The sequence below is a fragment of the Vidua chalybeata genome, chromosome 8, assembly GCF_026979565.1.
Source record: "Vidua chalybeata isolate OUT-0048 chromosome 8, bVidCha1 merged haplotype, whole genome shotgun sequence".
Classification (NCBI taxonomy): Eukaryota; Metazoa; Chordata; class Aves; order Passeriformes; family Viduidae; genus Vidua; species Vidua chalybeata.
This window is the reverse complement of record NC_071537.1, coordinates 11,491,923-11,519,019: the sequence shown is the minus strand read 5'-3', so window position 1 is coordinate 11,519,019 and position 27,097 is coordinate 11,491,923. Positions and strand designations below refer to the sequence as shown.

Genomic DNA, 27,097 nt, shown 5'->3' with positions numbered 1-27,097 from the left:
AGATGCCTTTTTTTTCTTTGTATACAGACAGATGTTGCTGGACTCCAAAAGTAATGACAGGGGTTTTCTAAGTGGTACACAGATGTAGTTAGGGAAAACTCAGTTTGTTGTTTTCTTATAAATCTAGGCAATCAACTCTTAGACCAGTCCTTCTATCTCTGAGGAGAGATTGGTTCTGCCATGTACAGTGAGCCCTCTAATATTTTAATTCTCTGTCACTAACAAAACAAACTCATCTGACAACTTTTTTCTCCCTTGGACCCTTCCCATGGCAGACCAACATGATCCTTAAAAATGCCTGCATAAAGCAACGAAACTCCAGAAGCAGCTGTGCTCAGAGATTGAGAGGCAGTGGAGTGCATGCAAGGAATACAGTGCTCAGGACCTGGGAAAGTTAAAAGTGGAGTAAGCTTGGTAATTTTCTGATGTTTGTCAATCGATTCTAAAACCAAAGTGTCAGGGTTTTGTTGGAGATAAAACTCTTATCCCCTCTTCCAGTTCTGTTTCCTCTTACACTGGTTCTTCAGAGCCCTGCAGTGACCAGAGCTCACATATGTGCAGGAAGGGACACAGAAAGGAAAGCGCATGATTTTCCCCAGGCTGTGAAGTACCTGTGACCCTGTTGGAATAGGATGTAGCAGCTGTGGTTCAGTCACTGGGGCAGCCACTCCCCTGCTCAGACAAGACTACTGCCATAAACCTGCAAGGACTGTTTCATTGGGAGCTAATTAATAAATGTAATGGAAAATGTCAAAGCCAGTGAGGTGCTGGTTGGGAATCCTCTACCTAGGTCCAGACCCTTCCCATGTCTGGCACCTGAATCTTTGGCACCCAAGTTAGCATGCAGAGCTGCAACCTCAGTGGATAGCTTAGAGCTGAGTGCTACCATGCAAAGTGCTGCAATGCCATTATGTTTTGTAACTTGGGCCTCAGCCTTGCATCCAGAAATTGGATAGACCTTCTCCTATCATCTTAGCTTCCTCCAGTGGGGGATGTTAGGAAGAGTGAGGGACATGAGTAATAGATGTCAGGTAAGTAAATTGAGATAGATTATAAGCATCTGGATGTGAACAGTGATAAAGCTGACTGTTGTCTATGTTCACTCTGCAATCTGACTAAAAAAGCAGAAAAATAAAGTGGGTAAGCAAAGGAGAAGCAATGATGCATTTAAAATTGTATTCCGATTTAATGGCCTCAAGGGAGATACATAACACGATTTTTATTTTTCTAGAGAGTCATGAAACACTCTAGTGTCCTCAAATGAAATAGATTGCTGAATACAGGCTGCAAAAGTTTACCCTCATGAGTAACTATCCATGCACATCTTTTTTGTTTTCTGTAATGGGGCAACTACTGTGAGTAAACTCATACCCACATGTAAAGTGTTCTCCCAAGTGAGACCTATAATCAGAGGAGTGTTTTTATATAAATGGTGTTCTCAGTTCCAGCAGCTGTGGTGCACACAGCCTCTCCTTACTGATAACATTATTTTCTGTAACTATTTCTGCTTACATGGGAAGTTACCATAATGGTGAAAACTACTTTGTAGTTGCATGGAGAATAGCACAACCATGCATTTACTCAAATAACATATAATTATAACAGTGAATGCTGCTTTTCTCTTTCTGTGAAGACAGTTTGGGATTAGAGCTGTTCCCTGTCACTCGGAAAAAGCTGGTGACCACAAAACAATGTCTCAGATATTGTAACAACTGGGGCTTTCCTGTGCAGAGTCCAGAAGAGTAAAAAGGCATCATGCAGAGCTATGCTATGCAGAAATACCAGACTCTGGAGCAATATAATAATATAGATCAGAAGCTTTGTATTTGTGTGGAAGCACTGGTTGGTGCCTAAGATCGCCAGTGGAGGTTTCTTCTACTTCTGGTTCAGGCCCATTTGTAGAAGTGCTGGTCAAACTGGATGTACAAATCCAGTGGTGATGCTTGTAACCCATTTGGCAGTTTGTGGAGCAGAACTCTGCATGAACATGCTGTGACACAGAAAAGCCTTTGGCAGATTAACTGGACAGCACTGAAGTGGCCTCAGGCAGGTGGGAATACCGTGGCAGAGGACTTTGCTCTGATGATCTGTGGGGAGCTAGAGAATGTGCAGCTCTAACAAGAATATAATGGGCTGGAGTAACCTTGGATAAAGGCTGCCTTGCTGTGACAATGAAAAGGTTTAGCAACCAAGCATGTGGCTCTTGCCAGTCAGTCACTCTTTGCCAGGTCAAGCACATGCTTTTTGGATGGCTTCCATCCCCACTGGCACCTGAAATTTAACAAGCAAATGCTTGCTGTGTTTTGTAATTAAAAGTGAAAAGTACATGTTTCCAGTGCCAAAAAGGCAAGAGAAAGAGGGGAGACATGTTGTTCTGACCTGCTCAGCAGCAAAACAAAGATAAGATGTTCTGCTTTGTTGGGTCTGTTATCATGGCTTATTTCACTCCTGTGCATGCAAATTGGATCCAGCTTGGGATTTGGCATTGTGGGCAGGTTCAGATGGCAGCCTTGGAGTATCTGTGTTCTTTTCCCAGCTCTGAGTTTTGTCTAAGTCTTACAGCCATGATAGATTTTCATTTCCCACCTGCCAGTGAAGATGGTAGAGTGGTTTTCCTTGAAGAGCTCTTACTTTATATGCAATTTAACTTTAATTTGCTCGTGATCCTCAGGGCTTCTTGCATGGTGCATCTGTGCTCTTGCGCAGGTGCTGGAGGTGGTGATTAAAATGGAGTGCCCTCTCCATAGGGAAGGGAGTGTGTGAGCTTGGAACTCTCTGAAGTGTTTTGTTTTGGTGTTGCAATTTATGGTAGGTATGGCTGAAGTGCCAAAAGGCTCTTGCAATTTTGTACAAATCTGAACAGTTAATAGTAATTTTAGTCTGGATATAATTGCATATAAGAGACAATAGAAGACAACAAAAGATTAACCAGGATTATTGCCTGTAAACAAGTGTGGTAGGCTGATGTGCATCTCCTCAGAGAAGGCAAGGACCACCAATGCCCACTTTTGTTTCAAAAACCCTGCTGTTGTATGTTAAATAAATTTTTTCATTTTACAGCTTATTACTTAGTTTCTGATAATGATTCTCTTCTTTTATGTACCCTTTATGAAAGACAAAACATTCTGCAGAGACAATGAACCTGCGTATCACCTGAACAACATCATGTACTCTGATCATTCTGTCTCAGTGCTGCAAAGGTGGGGAACCCATATATGAGTTCCCTATGATGCTGCTGTCTTCTCAAACCAGTTTGGAGGATTAGAGAGCTGTCAGTTTCTGGCACAGCTGCAGGAGTCTATGGAACAGGTCCTCCAGAGGAATTGAATCCTTACAGAAACAGCTGTTGATGTCTGAAAAGTTCAGTGGCAAGCAGTGTGATTCTGCAGACTAGTTGTTGTTTTGTAATTACAAAGAATTCCTTATGGGAAGGAAGTTCTGGAAGGAGGTTAGCGTGAAGTGTCTGAAATGTCTTGAGAGAGCCATTGGGCTCTTTGGTCACGGTACATATAATGCAGACCCAATGCAAAAGTCTCAGGAAACTCTTATTTCATTGCTGAGTTTCTATGGGTGTCTGAGTAATTTTTCATTATCCAATAATAAATACAGTAGTGAAAGTCACCTTTAACACTTAAAGATTGCTTGGGTTTTATGGGATTGTATTGAAGTGAGTGCCAAGGTATAAAAGCCTTATGGTTGAGGTACTTTTATAACACATGCTTCATAAACCCTTATAAAGTCAGTGCAGTGCACTTCATCCTTTAAGATTACAGCACTATGGTTCTGAGAGCTGGTGATCTGGTGCTATATTCATTAATTAGATCTGTCATTAATGTTAAATTTCGGGCAATAAGAAGTGAAGTTACAAGAAGTTGAAATGGGGTAGGTCCAGACAATTTGTCTCTTATGAAAGCTCAGTGCCCCTTTACTGCTTGATTGATACCCACAGGTTGTCCTTAACATTAAGGAAGTTTTTGAGCCATGTGAAGGAAGAAGGAGTCCCAAATCTGGGCTACTCTGTAACGCAAAAGTTTGCAATGAGCATTTTCCTTTTGGCACACAAAGTAAGTAATTATATAAAGCCTATTGCCCTCTTCCTGGACGTCTTTTTTGGTTTCCCAGAGAGCCTATGTCTCTCTTGTCACAGCTGTTGATCCCTAAATGATGGAGTGAATTTCTTTGCTTGTATGTAAATACACAGGATTTCTCTCTAGAGCAGATTTTTATCAGTGACATGTCCCATTTTTTTCCTGTCTGATATGTTTGGTGACTAGAAAACAGAGGTTGCTTTCATTTCCCCCTGATTATTGTAGAGATCAACATGTCTACAGGGCAGTGAGCAGGTATTTAGCCATCTCTGAGCATCAGTGAAAGTTTGTATAAAGTTAAGGTGTGCTTTCTAGAAACCCTCTTTCTAAACTAGTGCAAATCATTCAAAGACTTCTTTAGCTGAGCTGATTTATATGGGTGATACTTTTGCTGTTAAGTAGACAGTTACTTGTGGCACCAGCACTTTTTAGTCTCAGAGGGAATTGGGCTGATTTAAGTAAATGGAACTTTTTTAGTTTAAATAGCATGTAGTGACAAAAGAAGGGAAAAAATGGATGAGATTTTCTTTGCAATGAGTTGCACCTGTCCTCCATGGGAATGGCAGGGAAGGGCTTTAGATCTACTGTGTAGCTGTGTTCTAGGAGATTTGGGTTGTGGTCACATCTCTGAGGGCATCTTTTAGCTTGCAGGGCAAGTAATTGCAGTAATGGTCCTGGAGAGAGAAAAAATGAGGGGGGAATGAATAACCAAGTATTTGCCAGTGAGAAATTTCAGATGGTCACACATGTAATCTAAAATGCTTCGATGTATAAAATTACTTTTCGCATAAGAGAGTTCCAAACTGTTCATATTTACCTTGATGGACTGATGTTTTGAAGGAAGAAAACAACTTCTGCATCTTTAAGCCTTTAAATGTCACTGGATTTTGATTTCTCAGTTTTGAAAGGAGGAAAGGACATCAAAAATCCAAACAAAGCAAAAATCCTCCACTTGCATTGACATTTCAGTATAAATTGTTGAAACTTTTTGGCTTTTCCAACTCAAAGCTACTGTGAACCTTTGTGGGAAGGAGACATGAGGCAATACCCATCAAATGTTTCAAATCAAATTGGAAAAAAAGAGAAATGAAATAATTTTTCTTTTTTAAAATCTGATTTGTTTTGTCATTGATGATGTAGATGTGGCCACACTTTTGGAAGGATCTAAAGTGTTTCTGAGTTGAGAGCCTAGTGGAAGGAGGCAGAAAAAACCCAAAAAAATCCTTTTGACTTTTAAGCTGAGCACCTTCAATATGGAAATCCCCATGAACCTGTAAATATGAAAGCTCAACTTTCTGCCTTTGCAGCAATGTTTGTGGCAAAGCTGCCTTTTCAGTTGTAGGAGAGGATAATGCGGTGCTACAGAGTAAATTCTAATACTTTGCTAAGGAACTGGGTTTCTTTAGAAGCTGTGGAGGCTTGCATGGTTTGTAGGTGTTCTGTTGGTTTTGTTTATTTTTTTAACTGCTTTGTTTATGTTTTTTTAGAATAGCCTTTTATATAGGTGAATGTGACTAGGACCTCTGAAAAGAATAGCTTATGAAAAGTGCATTAAAGTGAAGAGGAGAATCAGGAGGCAGTACACAATGGTTTAATGCTGCCTATCTATTTCTCAGAACTAAAGACATTTATTTGAACCTGTCTTCTTTATTCATTTGACAGCTCTCTGGTGCTCCTTTGCTAATGTAGCTCAGTGGTACTATTGCTACAGATTATTGCACCTATAAAAGTGGTCTGTGCTGATTTAGGGAGATGCGCTGTGGTAATTTACAGTGAAAATTTACGTTCGTTGAGAAAAATAAAAGGCTTCATTGAAAGCTAATATTAATAAAAATGCCATTTATGTGGCATGTTGTTTTGGGGTTTTTTGGTCCAGTGGTTGTTTATTAACTAATTCAGCTGTGTACAGAACACATTCCATCGTGATCTCTGTGCTCAGGCTACCTGAATTTCCATGCCTGTCTGGGCATGTTGTACCATTGTGCCTGTGAGAGGTGTGCTGCCTTATTACTGTACAGTTCAGTATTCCACAACACAGCTCTCTCTCTGCCTTGCTATCCTGGCACAGAAAAAAGAGGAATGTGGCACTATCTTAACTCATCCACCTGCACATAACCCATGTGAAAGTAATACCATGGAAGGTGTGTGCATTAACCCAGTGACTGGAATTTTGATCTAGCAGAAACTCAGGTTCTCAGTTACAAATAAAAGTAGTTTTTATTATATTAGCCCCATCAGAGGGCATTAATTTTTAGTGGATTTGTGCTGCAATATGGTGCCACTTTACTTCCTACCTACTTCTGCATTTGAGCTCCTTTAAGGGTCTTACTGTCCAACAAATCTGAGTGACTCTCAACAACTGCTGTGGTTTGTGTACCAAATACATTATGGCAGGCACAGGTATGACATCTTCTCTCCTTGTTCTTCCTGCCTGCAGCTTGTGCTATTTATTCCCTGGGGTAAATCCCCTTGAAGTGTTCAGAGCTGGATATGTTTCCCGCTAATGTACTAAAGATCTCAGTCCATATATTCTAGTTAATGTTCTTGCAAGGTGACCTCTTCATATCATCATCTTTCCATGTGCTGCTTCATTGGTGTCTGGTGTGCTGCCCACCTGGAGTTCATTCAGAACAGCCTTGTATGTGTCCTCATGGTCCCCAAAGCTCCTGCTTTAAAGGAGATGCACCATGTCCCAGACAGCTCTCTTCCTCTGCATCCATTCCTAAGGAATTCTCTGAAGTTTAGTCTGATTTTCAGCCTGTTTTGTTTGGTCTGGGGATATCCATTCATTGTTCACTGGATTTTGAAGGTCAGAAAAGGTATGTAGCATAAACTAACCTATCTCAAGTATGTTTTCAAGGATTTACCCTTGGCAGTAACCAGTCCTGCCTACCCTTCCCCTTTCCACTTAAACTAGAGAAAAAAGCAACATTTTATATATGCATGTATATATAAATAATCTAGAATGTAGAAAGACCAAATGCATTTTCCTTTTAAATAAAGGCTGCTGTTTAATTTAATATTTTAGAAAATTATTAGATCTTAAACCCTTAAAAATTACATCTGACAAGTCTCTGGTGCTCCTTTGCTACTCCTTATGTCAATTATAAATGGCAACACAGGATGCTGGCAGAAATCCTCATTCAGACTGGAGTTTGTGTATTGTCTCTTAATGAAAAGTGATTAATCTAAATCACTAGTGGGGTAGATGCTTCATCCTGGTCCCATAATGAGAAGTGGTAGTTTCAGGCCAAAAGTTCTCTCCCCCTATAGTTTCCAGGAGAAAAAGTAGAAAACAATAAAAAAAGAAAAGCCCAGAGACTGTCACTTTGCTTTTCCTGTGTGCCATGTAACAAACGTGTGTGCCAGTCTGAGCTGTGTGGCTGGTGGTGAGCTTTTGTTTTTCACTCTGATTGAGCCTCTTGCTTTTTCCATCCTGCTCTGTGTAGGACCAGCCTTTCCTGGGAGGATGGATGACAGCAGAGATGTTGCGTATTCGTTTCTCCATTTGAAGAATGGAGAGTGGATGTGCAAAGTGGGTGAAGGCATGGGGCATGATTTATGTGATGTCATCTCTAGATATGACTGTTAGATTCTTCCACCTTTCCTAACTTGGTGGTTTTATTATCTGATCTTGTAACAACTGTTACACATCCAGAAGAACAAATTGGCCAGATTTGTCAACCATGTGGTGGAAATACTGCTTTTGTTGTCTCATATGACCATTTCTTGAACTATCCACTGAAGTGCTGCAGATCATGTGTGAAAGGGCAGAGGGGATGTCAAAAGTGACAGAAAAGAATATCTTCAAATAGTTGTGAAATCATTATTGTTTGGGGCATAATGAAATTTATATTTTGATTGGATTAGAAAGAAGAAATGTACCAAAGCATCCTTTAGAGTGGAGATCTTGGAGGTCTCTTCTCAGGCTAATTCCCAGGAAATCACTTGTGTGTGGGAACGTTTCTCGTTCCCAGCCCGTGCACCAGAGCACAATGCAAGTGCACTGCTTCAGGACTTGTACTGTGGGTTCCCATGGGAATTGCTGGGGATTGATTTTGGGGCTGGTAAGTGGTATATGTGAGGGATGTTGAAGGTGCTTTGACATCAAGCTGGATTCATACAGATGGCTTCACTCTGGGAAAACGTTCACTTCTACTTCAGTTTTTCATTTCTTAATGGAAAGGATCAGAAGCCATTTACATTATACTCCCTTTCCCTTGGTGACTTCATGGAGTTAATGAGGTACTTAAGATTAAACAAGCACTGAATTTTTTTGCTTGATGAAGGCCTAACATACCAAGGGCTTTTACCATTCCTTGTAACTGATTTTTGCTGTCAAAATTGATGTATTTCCCTATTGTAGTCTTGAAGTTGGAGCTCTGTGAAGCTGGATAAGAGAAGTCAATGTGGACAAAACCCAAAACTGCAGTGGATCTCAGCTAGCTGATCATTCTGCAGTGAGCTAAAAAAGGCCATTCCTAGATGTGTTTTCCTGCTGAAAGACAGTTTCTATATTTGATTCAGCTGCTGTATCAACAACCTGCTGTGTTTAGAACAGCTCTAATTTATTTCCCACTGTTTGCCTTTATTTTATGGTACTGGTATTTGCTTTAATGTGAAGTAGTTTTCTCCAGATGTTAATAAGATGGTGTTAATGTTTCCACAACATTTTTCTTGATAACATTTATGTAGAGCTTACCATCTGATAGTGTGGAATCAACCCATTTTAAAATATTGGTAATAATTTTCTAATTAAAATTAGAGGCTCAGAAGTGTTTTCCTCCCTGTAAAAATTGAGGTCATGCACTTTCCTGTGCTTGGGAAAAATTATGTTTTCACTGACTGAATAAATGTCTCTTCCTGTACAAATTGGGAGTGTGATATATGAAATCGTGTCAGTGTTTGCACATGTGCATGTGAACTATACCCAGATGCCAGCAGCTGATCCAGGAAGGCATTCTGTGTTTCCAGGGAGGTGACGCTCTCATTCATAGCACTGCAAGCTGCCAGGTAATGAACCTTAAATCTCAGGAATGCTCTGTTGTTTACTTTTGGAGAGAGGATTCCACATGGAAGACAGAATATGGTCCAGGAAATCCTGGTGTGGCTGCCTGAAGTTCCTATATCCAAACAAAATCAACTTTGATACATAGAATTTTTCTTTCTTGCTGGGTTTTCTGAATTTATCCAGATAAAATGAAAAAAAAAACCAAAAAAACGAATAGCTCAAATCAGCAAATGAGTTGCCAAAGAAAATGAAACTGAAATACTAAAACCCATCCTAATTCTATGGGATGCTATACTCTTGAGTGATCTGAATACATCTGATAGGAAGCATGTATGACCTCACTCTTAAATGATGTTCACTTTCACATTTCCATTAACACTTTTCCTCCATTCTTCTATTTAGATCATGCTTCTTAGTGATCCAGAGGTTGAGAGCAGCATCCTCATCAGCTCTGATGAAGGAGCTACCTATCAGAAGTACCGCTTGAACTTCTATATCCAGAGCTTGCTCTTCCACCCCAAGCAGGAGGAGTGGATCTTGGCCTACAGTTTAGATCAAAAGGTAAGCAACTGATTTAATGTTTCAATGATTTTGAGCCAGGAGTTGAGGGGGATATTGTCTAGAACTGCTCTCTCTCAGAGATGATGGAGAATTTATAGTGTGCTTTGCTGTTCTCACTTTGCAGGTTTAAATGTGCTCAAAAGCCATGCAGTGACTCCAAAGCCAGTTTGTTAAAAGGAGCTGAGTATTAGTGTGATCATGATGGGTGTGGAAACTTCAGTAGTGGTGATACTATGAAAGATGAGAAGATTTAGAGATTTGACATGACATATGGAGCTGTTCTAAAAATTATTGATTCATAGGCACTGTCTCTGAGGATGGAGCACTCAGGCTGAGTTGGTCTGTAACAGCTGGCTGTTGAGCATTGAGGGGTGCTCATTCTGCTTGCAAACTGGAAGTCAGGGAGCAGCAACTGATGACAAACTCCTCTGTGCCACTTCTAAGCCTCTTTGCAGTGCCTTCTGTGAGTGAGACATCTCCAGTCTGTTACTTTGTCCTTAGCAGGTTTGCTCTTACATAGCACTCATCTGTCTTGAAAGGTGCTGAGCAGAGCAGGTGCAGTGTGCTAGTAAAGTGCTGTGGTAAGGAGATGTGTGCTTCAGTTCTGGAGCAGCATCCCCACTACAGCCCAAAGCTGAGACATAGACAGGATGATCAAGTTACAAATTCTACCGAGTTTAAAACTTGCCAAACTTTTATCTTTCCTCTCTTATGTTTCTGTCATCCCTAGACTCTGGAAAGCAAAGACATGCTGAATAACCACTAAGTTTTCCTTATTGTGGTGGGCTGACCCTGGCTAGATGCCAGGTGTCCATCAAGGCCACTTGGTCACTCCCCTCCTCCACTGGACAGGGGCAGAAAATATAATGAAAGGTCTGTGGGTCGAAATAAAGGCAGGGAGAGATCACTCAGCAATTACCATAATGGGAAAATCACACTCAGCTGGAGAGATTAATGGAATTTATTACCTATCAATACTCTACTTTATCCTACCCTACTCTATCAAATAAGAGTAGAGTAATGAGAAGTAAAACTAGATCTTAAAATACTTTTCTACCACCCCTCCCTTCTTCCCAGGCTCAACTTTGCTCACAATTTTCTCTTTTTTCTGCATCCCAGCAGCAGAGTGGGACAGGACATGGGGGCTGTGGACAGTTCATCACGTCTGCCTCTTCTTCCTCCTCAGGGGAGGACTCCTCACACCCTTTCCCTGCTCCAGCATGGTGTCCCTCCCAGAGGAGACAGCTCTCCACAAACTTTTCCAATATGAGTCCTTTCCACAGGTTGCAGTTCTTTGTGAATTGTCCCAGTGTGGATCTTTTCATAGCATGAAGACTTCAGGAACAGACTCTTCCAGTGTTGGTCCCCTGTGGGCTCACCTTCACCTGTCCTGCCATGGGAAAAGGGGTCAGCCTGCCTCACCATGGCCTTCACTGTGAGCTGCAGGGCAATCTCTGCTCCAGCACCTGGAACACCTCCTCCCCTCCTTCTTCCCTGACCTTGGTGTCTGCAGCGCTGTTTCTCTCACATATTCTCACTCCTCTCTGGCTGAAGCTGTCAATTTGTTTCTTCCCCTCACTTCATGAATAAGTTATCCCCGAGGTGCTACCACTGTCACTGATGGGTTTGAGCTGGGCCAGCAGTGGGTCCATCTCAGAGCTGGCTGGTGTTTGCTTTCTTGGATAGCTTCTTGCAGCTTTTCTTGGAAGCCACCCCTGTAGCCTCCTCCCTGGTATGAAAACCTTTCCACACAAACCAAAGACTTGTGTTAACCTGTCATATGTGGGGGTGTGTTTTGGGTGTGATTTTCAATTTCTGCAGTTATTCTTGAAGATTTCTGAACTAGTCAGTCTCACATCTCAGCTATAGGAACAATATAGCTAAAATGCTGTGCCTCTCTATTTGAGGATTTCTTTTGGAAGGCTAGTGCAAGTTGTTACCAAACTAGATACTGAGAGTATAATCAAATCATTTCCTATTACTCTGCTTCCCATTTGCTAAAAGAATGCTTTGGCAGGCACCAGGTGTTTTGCTGCTATGCTTCTGATGATTCTTGAGTGACATTTGCAAGAACAAAGCTATTGTAAACATACTCCTTTTATAGTATCAAGTCTTTACTGTATGAAGGAGTTGGTCAAATGTCAAATAGTTTTCTGCACACAGAGGATCAGTGTAACAGGGATTTTGAAGTCGGCTGGAAAGACCAAGCTATTTATTTGATGTTACAACATGTCTTGATGCTACTTTTAAACTGGAGATAATGATTTTGCATGATCCTGGTGTTTATACAGACAGGCTTGGAAGAAACAGGCATCTGATGAGGTGGTCATGTATGTGAGAAGCCAGATGAGACATCCTGAGCGTGCCTTTGCAAAGAGATCCATCTGAGTGAGTGCAGAGCATCTGCTCTTGGGCTGAAGCACTGTACTTCTACTTGCAGAGCTTTGTAATCTTTTTTTTGATGTTAGTCATTGGAAGAAGAAATCAAAATACAGGGGAGGCACGTGTGATTGACTGTGCAGTGGTACTAATGCTCCCCTGATCCAGTGCAGCAATAGCAGGCCAGGAGCATGTTTGCTTCTGCTCCTTCAAACAAATGCATCTGTGTGCACACCTCAGCTGCTATCTTCTGCCCAGGAGAAAGACAAGAAAAATGAACTGAGCTAGAAACACCCTGAAACTGCCTGCATTTTATCCAGAAACCAAATGAAATTGTTCAAAGTGTAAGAGCAAAGATGAGTTGGTCTGTAGCTTGTTGGTCAAGTGAAAATGGAGCAAGGCCAAGTTGAGGCTTTTCCATTATGTCTGCCTTTGGTTCAGTGTGGGTCCTGGAATGGAACCATGGAGCAGTGCTTTTCCCAGTTGAAATGTTTGCTTAACACAACAGGTATAGATTGTGCTGAGCCATGTCTTGGGTTAGGAAGAGTTCTGAAAGAACTGTCATACTGACTCAGGATCACCAGCTTCACTGCAGTCACGGCTGATACTGAGATAATGGGCAGTGCTCTTCGAGTGTGACAGCAGTGCCATGGGAAATCCCCAGCTGAAGTCTTCTGAGAGGCCAGTGTAATGCATGCCTGCATGTTTGGAAACAAGGGCACTGCCACAGTCGAGTGGGAACCAGAGGTCAGCCTTGTCTTTCTCTCAGGTTATGCCAATGCAAGAATAAAGTGTCTTTTAGGCTTTAAGTCCCATATACTTAAGGATATTCATCATGTCTTTTGCATCTTCGTAAGATTGTTGTGGTTGTTCTCTCTCTTTTCCTCTAGAAGCCAGATCTGGCTCTCACAGCTTCCCACTCTACTGTGCCATGCCTTCTCTCCTAGATGTGGTTATGGAAATGGCAATGACCATTTCATCTCCCTGCTGCTCACCAAAAAAGAAATAGCAAGAGCTTCTAAAATAAGTGTCTAGAGAGGCTGCAGTTGTGCTTGCAGTTGTGAGGAGGCTATCCAAAGGGATGCCATGCTGGCAGAGGCTAATTGTCCAACTGCAGCCTAGTTCTACTCATGCTCCTCTGTCCTTTGTTTTTGTGCCGATTTTCCTGCAAAACAGCATGAAGTTGCCTGGCGCAAAACAGGTGGAGCTGTATCAAATAGTGCTTGCTTTCTCAATTCATATGTCCATTTTTTGGGGATAAAACTGCTCTGAAGTACTTTTAATTTGATGTATGAGAGGGCAATAAAATAGAAAGTTTAGCATTAGCCTGCAACCTGCGGGTAATTTTCATCCACTGATACGGTGACAAAGAAGGTGACTTGCTGTATGCTCCGCAGTGCAGCCACTGCTACAGTAGGACACCATATTCTTCTACCTCTCTAAGTTTTAGAAGAGCGTTTGACCCTTTAATTTTATTTTAATGACTCCTTTAGGGACAGATTTTAAAATGCAAATGTAACTCTGAAAACAAATCAAGTACATACAATTTGACTCCCAGCAGCAGAAATTATTAAGGGAAGATCTAATCCATTCTAACTGTAAATGTGTAAACAAATTGGAAAAATTAATTTAATATCTTAGATTAAAATACATATTTCAGATTAATATTTTTCTTATTAATTTTCTTTCAATTAAAAATAATAATGTGGTGTTTTAATGTGGTGTTTTAATTGTTTCCAAGTCAACTTGGAAATTAATGAGAATGATGAACCTGGAAACCCATTTTGCTTAGTATGTTCCACACAGTAAAATGAAATCAAATAGGGACAGTTCATATCCCTAAAATTAATGGTTTTGCTAACTGCCTAGATCAAAATATTTTAAAATTGTTTTGTTTATAAAAATTGAGAACAATATCAAAGTTTTGGAATGAAATAAAAATAGTCAGTATTTTGGATCTTCCCATTAATAGTTTTCCTCTAAGGTCTTCTGACCTACAGTTCCATGGCTGTGATTCAAGCCTTTTTTTTAATGATTGTTTTATCCTAAACATCCCTCCTTGTTTTTAGCTAATTTCTGCACAGTTGACAACAATGTTAAGGTATTTATCTAGTTGATTAAAGTCATGACCAACCAACTAAAAAAACCCAACACCTTTTGAATGTTCTCTTAACAGATTTAATGTCCCTTCCAAGTTGATGTTTTAGAAAGTCTATTCCATATTCTGCGACCTTCTTTAAGAGGAGGAGCCCATCTTTTCTCCACAGAACTGTTCCTTGAAATATGGCTTCATATTGAGAAAGCCAAAGACTTTGTGGTATTACCACTTCTATCAAATGAAATAATTGAATATAAAAGCAGTTCAGTCACCAATTCTTTTATTACCACTCCCACATAGGTATTGTCCTGCTTTTTCCTGGTTAGGGCAATACCCAGAAGACGACTGAGTGAGATGGAATTCAGCAGGCTTTCGGAAAGATACATCGCTGTGTGGCTGCTGGTTACTTTGTTGATTTAAGGCCAAATGACAGTTACCACCATTTGTTTTCTCTTTGTAGTATCCACGGAGTTATTGAGGATACTTCCTCAGTATGAGTCAGCACAGAATATTCGTTCCTGTTCTTAATTTTTATAGCCAATTAGGACCCTCCTCTGCTTTGCTAACTCTCCTGTATCATCACATAAATGCAGCAGGGCTGAGCCAAGAAATCTGTGTGTGGGCATGAACATGTAGCAAGTTCATAGACCCTGATGTTTTCTCACAGTGTATAAAGCACAGGCTGGAGGAATTTTTACAGGGCTTTAAGCAAACCTGTGTGGGTTTACTATTCCCCCTTGAGCAGCCATGTGACATTTTATAACTATCAGGTCCTGGGAGATTAAATGCATCTTTGAGTCGAAAATCTTGGATCTCTTCCCAGTAGCTTTGTGTGTATGTGTCTACTTTATTGATAAAATAGTGCAATCTGATGTATGCACAGGTTGATTCTGTTAATGGCCCCCTTAAGTGGCCTTTGGCAGAAGGTGGACACTATGTAAATGTTACAGACAATTTGCTTCAGGTCAGACTGGGTCTCACAGGGAGTGTCCATGTTAACATTTGGATAAATCACCCAGTACAAAATGGAAAATGGGCCTGCAGCCTCCAGTTTTTGTGGGTATTTGCAGAAAATACATAGGAAGCAATTTTAAACAATCCTTATATCAAAATGTGGTGCGAAGGGGAATATATGAACGAGGTGCAATATTGCCTGTTGGAAAGTGTGGGGAGCTGCTCTGTGGAATGCTGTGATAGCTTAAAATCTCCCAACACAAGCTTAAGGTACAGATGTCATTGCTGCCATTCACAGTGACTGGGGAGGAATATCTTGAGTTGATCTTACATTTTTGATGCTAATATGCTGCGTGTCTGATTATTTGTCTCGTTTATCCAAGAAACCAACTAATTCTCAATAGGCAAAACTTCCCACACTCTGATACGTCTGTGAGGAATGGATGAGTCTGGAGGTAGAAATGGAAGGGATTTTGCAGCTCCATGAAGTTTCTCTCAGAATGACATTGAAACTTTCAGAGCAACATGCAAAACTCTCTTGCATAAATATTTTTTAAAAAAGATAATTTTAAAAAGACAATTTGTTTAAAAGAGAAAGTATCAGTTAATAGGGAGAAAGATATTTAAAATATTTCAAATCACCATTGTTAAGAGAAAAAAAACCCAGGTATGCAACATGTTAGAATTCCACTTCTTCCTTACAGACTAAACTGTGATTTGGAGCCTGCTGGGAAGAGGTAAGAGGCAGAATAATTCAGTAATACACCAATTTAAATTCCCCAGCTACACCATTACAAATTTGAGAACATTGGATAAACAAGAAGTTTGGCAATCAGTGGCTTCTCCCTCCATAGAGCTTAATCTTCAGCAGAAAGTGAACAAAAGAAAGTGGGTGTCTCATTATCTCTTCGAATGAGGTGATAAATAAGAGGTGCAAGATAACATTCTGCTGTATCACCAAGTTGCACCTGGCAGACAGTATCAGGTCTGACTGGGGAGTTTCCTTTGGTGTGGGAGATGTGGCAAGTTATCATCTGAAAATTGGATGCAGTGCATGTCACAACCTTGACTATCTTGACTAGACACTGCTGAATTTATCAAAAAAAAAAATCACAGGTAAGACTGGACTATGTGAGAAAGTTTGTTAGGTTTTATTTTTAAATTGTTTTCTCATTTTTTCTAATGTGCTAGACACAAACTGGAGCCATGAAGGCAGTGTCTCTGCTCCAGGTAAAATGCTCCCCTGGAATTTAGGCCCAGTCTCCCAGAATGACATGGGCAGCTAAGGGTGGGGTTGTTTGGTTGGGGTTTTTTTTTGACAATGTGCAGTTGGGCAGGGTGCTGCCAGAGAAATCCAGGGGGAGTTTCTTCAGGAATATAGGCACCTTATTCCAAGCAGTCATTCATCTTTGGGATTCTTTGTGATGAGCTGTTTTCATGGACACATGGAACAATCCAGTTTGAAAGGGATCTCAAAAGATCATCTGGTCCAGCCTTTCATGGGAAAGGGAGCCTAGATGTGATTATCTAGCACTCAGTCCACTCCTGTCTTGAATGCCTCCAGTAAGGGCTCCTTGGTCTCAGATTTTCATGCCCTTTAAGGAAACTTCAAGGCACATGGGGGCTTCAGGGTTGTTCTTGGGTGAGGCTATTGAACTTTGAGTTGGAACTCCTGATGTTGGAAATGTGACTCAAGGATAGCAGCTGCTACTGCAGATGTGCTGAAATTAAGCAGTGAGAGTTGCTGCAGGTCTGAAGTGAGATGTGACTGGCCCAGGCCTGTAGGTTTTCTTTCCTTAGGAACTGAGGTATGGGGCTGATGAGGAGAGGCAGGTTAGTGTCTGCCTCACATGTCATTTTGATATAAATCAGCAGGCACCCAGACCTGGTACCTGCTCCTCAGCAGCACTTCTGCTCCTGGAATTTAAATGTAGTTGTAGTTGTCAGAAGTTGTTAGAATGTGAGTAACTACTCCTTTTATCAACAACAGCTCAAGACTGCACCTCTTAGGTAAAATACAGCTTTTCTTAGCAAGATGTGAACATTACTTTTAATGAGGAAAGTAAGTTCTTTCTGCTCCTGCATGGATCCTCATGGTAGAATCACCATTTCATTACATGATGTGAGAGAACACACCAGGGCTAGTTTCTCATCATGGCTCATTGATATCTGAAGAGCACAATGCCTGTGATTCCAGTCCTATGGATACAATACTCAGCTTTCAGATTTATCTTGCATAAGTTACTTGACATTTGAGCACCCCACAGAGTGAAACTGGAGGCACGCCTACTGCACTCTTTTCTTCACCCCAAAGGGAAAGAGATTGAGGAAGCTGCCATAATAACAGTTAGTCCTACAGGCCTACCATACTGAGGAAGGAAATAACGTGAGTATATTGCCCACCTGTAAAGGAGCACATAGTGTTTCATGTTTAATACAAGCCATATGATAGTAACTGCTCATAGAAATCTCTACCACGCTGACTGGTCCATTGTATTGCACACTCATATTAAGAAGCAATCCCTGCCTGAGAGTGCTTGCAATTAAACGTGAGGCTGGCAGACAAAGTGGTGTCCCCTGAGTATCTCTAGTGTATTCAGGCAGAGGTCATTAAAGGGTTTCACTGCCTAACTACCGCTGAGGCCTATAACAAAGTCAGAAACTGAGCGCAGATAGAGTCCTGTTCCCATGACTTAGCCACAAATAAGCCTTTCATCTCTTTGCCTTTTGAATACTCTTCTGAGAACATCAGGTTCTACAAACATATCATGTGTCTGTGTTGCTGGACAAGCCACCTGCCAGCAGCTCTCCCAGGCAGGCAGGGCTCCATCAAACAGATAAACTGAAATGTTAGTAAAGTTAGAAAAACACAAACCAAACATAAAGAACCAAACCCCAGACCAAACCCTTGAGATTGGGAATACTTAAAAGCAATTTACAGAAGTCTCTTCTTCAATATGATAATAAACTGAAGAATTGAAATCACTTAACTTCATTTACAAATCATGAATATGTATCAGTGCCTTTAAATGAAAGGACGACTAAAACAGATATAGTGTTTGTTCAATTCATTAAAAGGAAGACAATTTATCAGGAGGTTTTTTTCCACTCCTAAACTAAAGCTATATGCAAATGTCAGTAAATCAAGACCTTGCGCTAATTCTGCAGCATGATGAATATTTTTATAATCCTAATTAGAACCAGTCATTTAGTTCAGCAATTTCCCCCAATCTAGCCAATTTGAAATTAAAATAGATGCCTTGATTACAAAACTCATTAGCAAAGAAGCACCCTTTTTGCTAACCAGTTCATTTGGAATGCACAAGCTGAATGAAGTGAGGAGCACTTGTGTTGTCAATTGCCGTAAGTGAAGTGAGCCTTAATTGTTGGCATTGTGAAGTATTTGTATTGCTGCATGTTTCATTGCAGTATAATATATCATTCATTAAACGTAACAAAAGCATTTTTAAAATTTAATTAAGTGGTGTTGGTGCACCAGGTAATTTTTATAAAGTCAGATGTCACAATTGTTTGCATTTGAAGTATTGATGGGCATTACCGTCAGAAAGAAGACGTATGACTCTACATTTATCATTCTGATTATGGTAGGCCTGGCAGTTTTAATAGGAGATGGGAAATTAAATTATGCAACCTTGGCTCTACTTCAGAAATGCCCAATGAATTTTGTCCTGGCAAAATACTGAACTTTGGGCTTGTGATGATTTGTGGTGGCAAAGAGAAAGTAACGGCTTGTGAAACTTGATTTAGCCAGAGCAGACTTTCCTATTGCTTGTTATTTATGTTATAGACACTTCATGAGCAGGTTTTACTTTGAAAAGGGAAATATAGAGATAAATGGAGCGAGACACATTGGATGCTTAAATGTGCTCTTCTGCTGGAGCAACCTAGTTTATTGTGTAACAGAATAAGGATCCTGTGGCTTATTCCTGGGCCATGCTAAATCATGGCTGTATATTGATTTTATCTGGAGCCTAAGTGGGGTGAAGAGTGGTTATAAATATAGCAGATGGGAATAAAAATGAAGGAGTGAAGAAGGCTGAAGAATAAGAATGCCAGGGACATGATTTATTTTGCCTGACTGTAGAGATCTAAAATGTTGCAATGTACATTGGGTGTCGTGGCTTCACATCGTAGTTGATGGTGATCTACTGAATGGTGTTGATTGATTTCTGGAAGCAAATGGAGGTGACTCTTTTAGGATGAGGTAAATTGTACCTTGGACTCATTTGTGTTGACGAGGCCTCTGCTGAGAGTCAAGAAAGTAATTTCCTTTGCTGAGATGTAACTATTTGCTATATTACCTGAGATTAGGGGACTTGAAACCAACCTTGCTGTCTGGATGTGTGCAAAACAGATTACATGGGGTACAATTCCAATATGATCAAAACAGCAAAAAGCAGTAAGTTTCCCAGTTCCTGTTATTGTGCCTACAGATTCGAATGACCCTCACCCTGGAGAAGAGAGCAGACATGATGTGCAAGCAAAGAAGGAGTTAGCAACCTTTTGTTTTTCTTTTCCTTGAGGCAGCCAGCTGGATGAATGATGCTGAGGGGTGAAGGTACAGTCAGTCCTCTGCCCCTCATCCCCCCAAACATGTCTGTTTGTTACATCACCAGCACCCAGGAAGAGGGGCAGCCTGTGAGGGTGCTTGCAGAGGGCTGCATTTCTGTGTGCTGGACTGGGAGCTTGCACTCAGGAGTAGGAATAGCAGGCCTGGAAATAGCAGGCTGGCCCTTGCTCTCTGTTCTACCCTTAAGGCAGGGGTGTTTTAGCTTCCTGAAATCAAAGTATTTTTATTCAGTTGAGAGATGGGTATCTGACAGACAAAGAAAGAGAAACTCCAGAAGGCAGCAGGCAGGAGCTGATATTTCCTGGCAGAACTTCCAGTGTGGTTGGGGTGGGGTACCCTGTGTGAGAATTTCTCATCAGCAGGTGCTGTAGTAGTAAATGGGCCACAAGGCAGAGAGGGTCCTTCTTTTATGTTGTAGCACAGCAGTCTATTAAAAAGCTCATGCATTTAATTTTGAATCACTTTGTGTCTATTATGTGAAACAGGTTTAGGTAATGCTAGAAGCTTGTATGTTTTTCTTGGATTGCACTTTGCAAGCAGGCTTCTCTCTGTTGTTCTTGCCTTTCCTTTTTGAATCACAACAAACCATCCTTGTCTCCAGTGCTTGTTTTCAGTGGGGAAATGGACCATGTTCTGATCTGATAGCATACCTGAGGTGTTTTACAAAAGATGTGTGCAGTCACACATGTAGCAGCTGATATTCAGTGTGAGTCCATTGATTTTAGCAGGGAAATGCTGATTAACATCACTGGAGGATCTGACCTGAAAACATGTACAGTATTCTTTCCTCACACAAAACAAGATAGATTTAGTTTATGCCTCCCAGTGCACAGAGTTTTTTCCCCCCTAAAATATGCCTGGTGAGACATGCAAGATCCCTGAGCAGAGAGCCTGTTTGCAAGTTCTTACTTGTGTTAAGGCAACTACTTAGTTCTGTTGTTCAACCTTGACATATGAAAATCCACTTATATATATATTTTTAATTTTCTATCTTTTTTTTTTTCCTTCTGATGGAAACTTCATGTAATCAATTTTTCTGGGGAATAAAAGTGCCTGAGGAACAGCTGCAACTCCTCTGTCCCCTCACTAGGCATGGATGATTCAAATGTTCCATGTGCTTAATGGTAATCCAGTGAATGTTTCAGCTTTTCATGCCTATTGTGTCATTGGTGAAAGAGAAGGCCAGTTCCTGGACTTTTGGTCTAGCATGTCAGGAACTTCAATCCCAAGTGTTTAGAAATAATGAATTGGTTCTTTAAAAGTAATGAGTTTGGTAGAGAAAAAATCAGAGAGGTGTGTGAATAATTTCAGTTGTCCTCTCTTATATGTCTCTTGATGCTTCTGGGACTGAGGAATTGTTGAAAACCATGTTTTTCAAATGCCTCCTCACAGTTAATAGCATTAGAAATTTTACCATTAAAAAAAAAAAAAAAGGAAAAAAACTCCCAAGATTCTCATAATGTCCTGATTTCAGCACAGTTCTTCTGCAGGACATTTATGCTCCTAAGACATGTATCTTTATTCATGGTTGCAAATGCTGCACATCTTCAGTTGTGTTTTGGTGCATATTTCAGCTGGCTGTCCATATTGGTTGTCTGGGGGAAGAATGGTGACCTGTTTGTGTAGGGTGTGCACACATCTGTGTGCAGGTTTGAATTTTTGCAGTAGAAACCCCACGGTAGTTTTGTGACAGTTACAAGGAGTTCTTCCAGAGTAATAAAATTCTTTAGTTTTGTGTTCAGTTGATTTTTATAGGACTATGGTGGCTGTAAAATGAAAGTTAGGGCATGATGCAGTAAAATTTTGGTTAATTTGGGAGTATTGTGGGTATGATAAAAGGAGGAGCTGAGGCACCAAAATGAAGGGTGATATTTTTGAGAGGATGACAATTGATCAAAGAAACAACAAAGCTTAAAGCTTTATAGAAAATCCTAGTGCAAAAGAAGGAAAATGGGATCCTTCCCACAGCCTCCTACCTTGGGCAACTCATTTCTGCCAGAGGTTCAGTGATCATAAACTGTCTGAATATAGATTTTGTATCCTTTTATACTTGCAGTGTTCAAGAGATAAAAGCTCGTACAAATAACATGTTAGGAGAATCTACTGGACTCAAGGGGACTTTCCTGCCATATTGTAAAAGAACAATAATGTCATCAAAAGTTTTGCTGCCAAAACAGGACTCCAGTTTTGTCCTCTAACATAGCACTTGCTTCAGGCCAGTTGATTTTCTCAGATCTCAGTGCAAATCCATGAGAGTTATGCACACATACCCAGCGGCACAAATGTCACGAGTCTGAAAGTTCTGCTGCAAAATTGAGTTTGATATTCCCTAGCTAGATGAGTTGTACTTTTTCTTTAGTGACAGCATGGAAAAAGCTGCTTTATTTTTCCTTTGCAGCCTTCCACTATGAGTTATGCTGTACCATCATGGTGAACCTAGATTAATATCAGAAATTAAAATCAAGTTTGGTGAGTTGTTGTTGACTATAGCTGTTGCCTTGAATTGAGTTTGTGTAGTTCTAGGTTTTGTAGAGGCTTTTTTTCTTCACCCTGCTTTATAAGATGGGTTGAAGGTACCTAGAGTTTCAATTAAATGGGATAAATTGCTTAAATATAGACACCATAGAATATTTACAAACCTAGAGAGCTGCTGAGAGAGGCTAGATAAGAGCTTTCTTTTTTTTTTTTTTTTGCATGATCTGCAGTTGCAGATTCATTTATTCCAAAGGTACACAGTTTGATTGCAGGAGCTGGGTGATGGATGAATCAAAGATGACAGTGTAAATGGTGTCTGCCCAGCAGCCTGGAGGGATCCCTGGAACATGTGAATTTCTCATTTGGTGATTTTTCTGGCAGTGATGCCTCAGTGCAGTGACAGCTTCTCCTCCAGCTGTCAAGCTAAATTGTTCCTGATGGTGGCTGGTATTTACAATGATGCTGTTCATTTGGGTTCCTCCAGTAAACAGTCTCCTGTGCACGTTTGGATTGGGATGAACTGAATCTCTGTGAGGTGCAGGGAGGAATTTTTCTTTTTCCATGAGACCTCTTACTCTTCCATTCCTGCATGTGATCTCTGGCTTGGCTGTGTATGTGTGGAGATGGATGCCTGCATAATCAGGCTCTACTTTTCCCTTCAGTTGTTGCCTATTGTCAATGCATGGATTGCCAAGGAATCTGGTCAAAAAGAAATTTGGCTGGCTAGAGGTGAACTGAGTTACTCCACTGGATTTTAAGTGTTATAGTAAGAGCAGTACTGGAGAATATCTTCAAGACAGCAGAGCCCCTTGTGAGAGTTAGCTAACCAGAGTTAGCTGCTGAGTAGGAGAGTGAGGCTGAAAGGAATCTAACTTTCTTTATTATATGTTCAAGCTTGCAGAAGCCTCTTGATTCATTACAGGACAGGATATGAAAAGTGCATGGTAAGGGAGATGACCTAAAAGAATGAATTGTACAAGAGCTGGGATATTTGAGCTGGAGATAATATTTGCTGAGGCTGCATCTTCAGTGCTATCAGAAATTGAAGTGTTCCACCTTGTTTTTATAAACTTTTTGCTCATAGAATTTATTTCACAGCAAAAGTTGTCCTATGACCAGCTTCTGTGTTCTCTTTTGGGGGACATAAGACTCCCATGAACTAAGGTGGGCTTTTCTCTGGGCTGGTTTGGTCCAGTATTTGCTCTTTGTCCCAGGCAGCATAGAGCATAGGCTGTATGTGTGGACCAGAGAGGGATTTCTCCCAGTGCAGAATGTGTACATGTCCTAAGCAGTATCTGTTCATCTACTGTAGTTTCCCAGAAGACTTTCAGGATGGCACTGGGGGCATATCCATGACCAAAAGAGATGGAGGTAGGTGTGTGGTAGCAGCCTATAAGTGCTTGCTCTGCCCCATAAATCCCTGAGAGAACCCAGGGCCTCAGGCTGAGGGGGCACAGTGCTCTCATGGGGGGAACAGAGTAGAAGAGTAAGGACAGTTTGAGAGACAGCTCTGACTTTGTGAAGAAATACAACTCTCTGAGAAGTGGGGGGCAGCTACTGAGGACCTGTGAGGTTTGCTGCTCTTCAGCTGATGAGATGAGAACTGAATGGAATGGGCAACTGCACCCAGGGTGAGATGTGTTCAGGTGTGTGCCTGCTCAGTGTCTGAGGGTGGTGGGTCACAAAAACTGGGGAATTGTTTTGAGTAACCACCCCTGTCTGTGAAAATGCTGATAAATGGCAAACTGCATTGGGTGGCAGGTGTGTGTGTGTTAAATAACATACAAATTAAACTGGGGCAGAATACATTGCTTTAATTTTGCCTAAATGACACATACTGCTTGAAACCAGACTAATATTTCTTTCAAGCTGTGTGAAGTATTTTTACATGACTACATCTCAGAAAAAAATGCTGTTCTAAATGCAGTTTCAAAACCTATTCATTAATGCCCATGTACACACTTTCAGAAATGTTTTTTTCCACATGAAGAAATAAATCAGAAAAATCTTATTTAGAAGGTGGTTTGGTGGTGTGAAATCTATTTCTTCCACTAATCTGAAAAAATCCCTCTGCCATTAAATCCTGGTCAGTAAAATATAGAGGTTAACCTACAAATAGTGCCACAGGGCTGGTAAAGGAAGGAGGAGTGGAACAGCCAAGCATGTGATTGTAGCTTTATGTCCCACTTTGGCTAATGCCTCAGCCTCTCCTGCTTTGTCCCTTGTAGTGTTATGCTCAATAAACATGAAGGATTGGTCTGTAATAGCAATGAATGTACCCAGATGCTTGCACTGTAATTAAAGGCATATATCACACAATAAAGCACATTTGAATGAAAAATCTTCCCATTAGACGTGTGCTTCACATTTATTTCCCCTTATTGTTAAACTTCTGGAGTATAACCATTGATGGAGTGTAAGGAGGGACTTCTAAAGGGCTGCAATATGAAGCCCCCAGGAGCAAAGAAAATTTTCCTGTTGGGCTGGGAGGGCACAGAGCTCCTCAGTGCAGGCTGACCTACACAGCAGCATTGGCTTCATCCCCGTGGTTGGTGGATCCAATTAGCACAGACCTCAGACCCAACACTGACTGATGGTTTTTAAGCTGAAGAAACTGGACTAAGGGATCAGCCTGGCTTTGAGACAGAAAAAAACAGCAACCATTAGAGGTGATTCAGTCTTCTGTGAATGTTAAAGAGATGATCTGAGGGAAAAAGTAGTGAAGCAGCCTTTGTGGGCAACAGGAGCAACCTGGAACCTCCCTCTGCCTCTGGCTGAGCCTATTGGATGCCAATGGAAGAAATTCTGGTAAAGATAACTCCTGGTGCACCTTGTAGCCTCTGGTAGCAGGAGGCAGCTCTGCCATCTCCATCCTCTTCTGATCTCTTCATGGCCCCAGTATTGTTCCCTTGTTTCTGTTCTCTACTTTAGTCCTCCCTCAAAGTCTGTAGCTGATTTTGAAATGGTTAAAAGTTCATGGAGAAAGGAATAAATAAGCAATCAGAAAAGTTAGCCTTCCCTTAAAATGGCATTCCTATTTATAGTACCTTTTGTGAGTTGCTAAAGCTAAATTCCTTAGAAATGATTGAAATGTGTTTTGATTGACCAAATTGAACATATTTTTTCTCCAGATTTTCAGCTTAAGAAAAAAAAAAATGGAAGTAATATATTTCATCTTGCTTCTGCACCATTCTAGCATTTCTGGAGGTGGGGGAAAAACACAAAAAAAGAGAGCTTGTTTTTCACCCAGGGCTAAAACATACCTTAATCTCTTTGTGATACTGATTTGTGACACTGCTCCCTGTTGCACTGTATCTGGAGTTCTTGTTCCACTAGAAACCAATCATGGGGTAGAAGAGCAAAAGATGTTCTGCTCTTGGCAGAAATACCAAATTTTTGGCTGAGTGTGCTTGGTGCCAAATATGGCTTAGGAAAAATGGAATTGTGAAGGTTTTTAAATTGACTTTTTTTTTTTTTTTCACCAGTTTAATCTACTTTTGTCTTTTTCTTGGAGATGTAGTGGCAAAGCAGAGAGAACCAAGTCTTGCTTTCAGCATCAGGTTTAAAGTGGACCCATTGAGTGAAAGCATTTATTTATCCATGAAATGTGACATCACTGTATTGTCTTAACCTGTCTGGCTTCATTAGAAACCAGGTTGGAATTGAGCTGTACAATTACATCCCAAAGTCAGACTTTTCCAAAGCATTTGGTCTTTGTGCAGAAGATCCCTGACCAGTGTCTTACTGTGGTGGGATGGAGACTGAGTTTCTTTTGCCTGAAGACCTAGTGTAACTGACAAGTCAGTGAAATATTTTTCTTAAAATGCAAAAAAAAACCCCACTTCCCAGCTTCAGAAACCTTTACTATTTTTTTTTCCTCTCTGTATGAGACAGATGATGGAAATGTATTTAGTATTTAATTTCTGTCTTGCCTGGTTTTCAAAATAGCCTGTTTCTAGTGTCCCATTTATTGTACAACATCTGCAGGGAACCGAGCAGCTCTGGTGAGTCTCAGACATGCATCAGCCTGGGCATATTCTCTTTCCATACTTAAGACAATCTGGCTGTGCAATGCTAGAGAAGAACCTTGGGCTGCAATGAGGTCTCTTGATTCAGCTTTTAATCACCTGGAAAGGAAATCAAAGTAAAGAGATAAACTGGTCCATTTGTTTCCATTACAATTACTAGTTTTTACTGCTCTGTGTAAACAAAGGCCATAAATTTGGTGCTGGTAGACTTCTTTCTACTAAGTTCAGCCCCACAACCTGTTGGACAAATCTTTTGGCTCGAGACGTAGGATTTATTTTTAGCTTGTTTAGTGTGGAGCTGTCAAGGGTGCCTTACCTGAATTGTGGTTTCCAGGCAGCTTGTGACAAGAGAAGAAAAGGATAAGCTCTTTTTTTCCATTATTTAGGGGTCCAGAAGCACTTCCAAGTTTCAGATCTCGGTACCACTGGAGCCTCTCCTTGCAAGGTGGCGAGGATTGGCCACTCCCTTGGAGGGGCTGGAAAGAGCAAGCACAGACAGTCCTTGAGCTGGTTATCAGCTTGAAGGTGATGTTTGTGTCCCTAATGACAACTCTTGACACTCCAGGGGTGTTTCACTGAGGCCCAGACTGAGGGGAATAGTGGAATAGAAGAAAGAGAGGAATACCCCAAATTTTTCTTTGAGTGCAGCTGTTTCTGCTGTGGGTCATAAAGCCACTTTCATGGCAAGGGTTGCTCCTGACCTGGTTTCAGCCACACACTGAAGTATTTTAGACCTGAATCCTGTACCTACAGTACTGCATGTAACATGTCCTGCCTCTCAGGAGAACCTGAGAAAGGATTTCCATAGACCCCACAGTTTAAACATTACACTGATGGTGTGAAAGGGAGAGGTATCCATCTGTCCTTAGAAAAGCAGGGATGGAAGAAGTGCTAAAGAAGTAGGGCATGTTT

At 40.9% G+C, this 27,097-nt stretch overlaps 1 protein-coding gene across 1 annotated transcript in view; it reads left to right on the top strand.

Moving 5' to 3' along the window:
* The window catches only part of SORCS3 (sortilin related VPS10 domain containing receptor 3), a 264,974-nt gene that overhangs the window by 136,030 nt on the left and 101,847 nt on the right, over nt 1–27,097 (top strand). Inside the window, exon 4 of the mRNA XM_053949043.1 lies at nt 9,502–9,660. Within this exon, the coding sequence (XP_053805018.1) occupies nt 9,502–9,660 (159 nt within the window). The remainder of the gene's footprint in view (nt 1–9,501; nt 9,661–27,097) is intronic.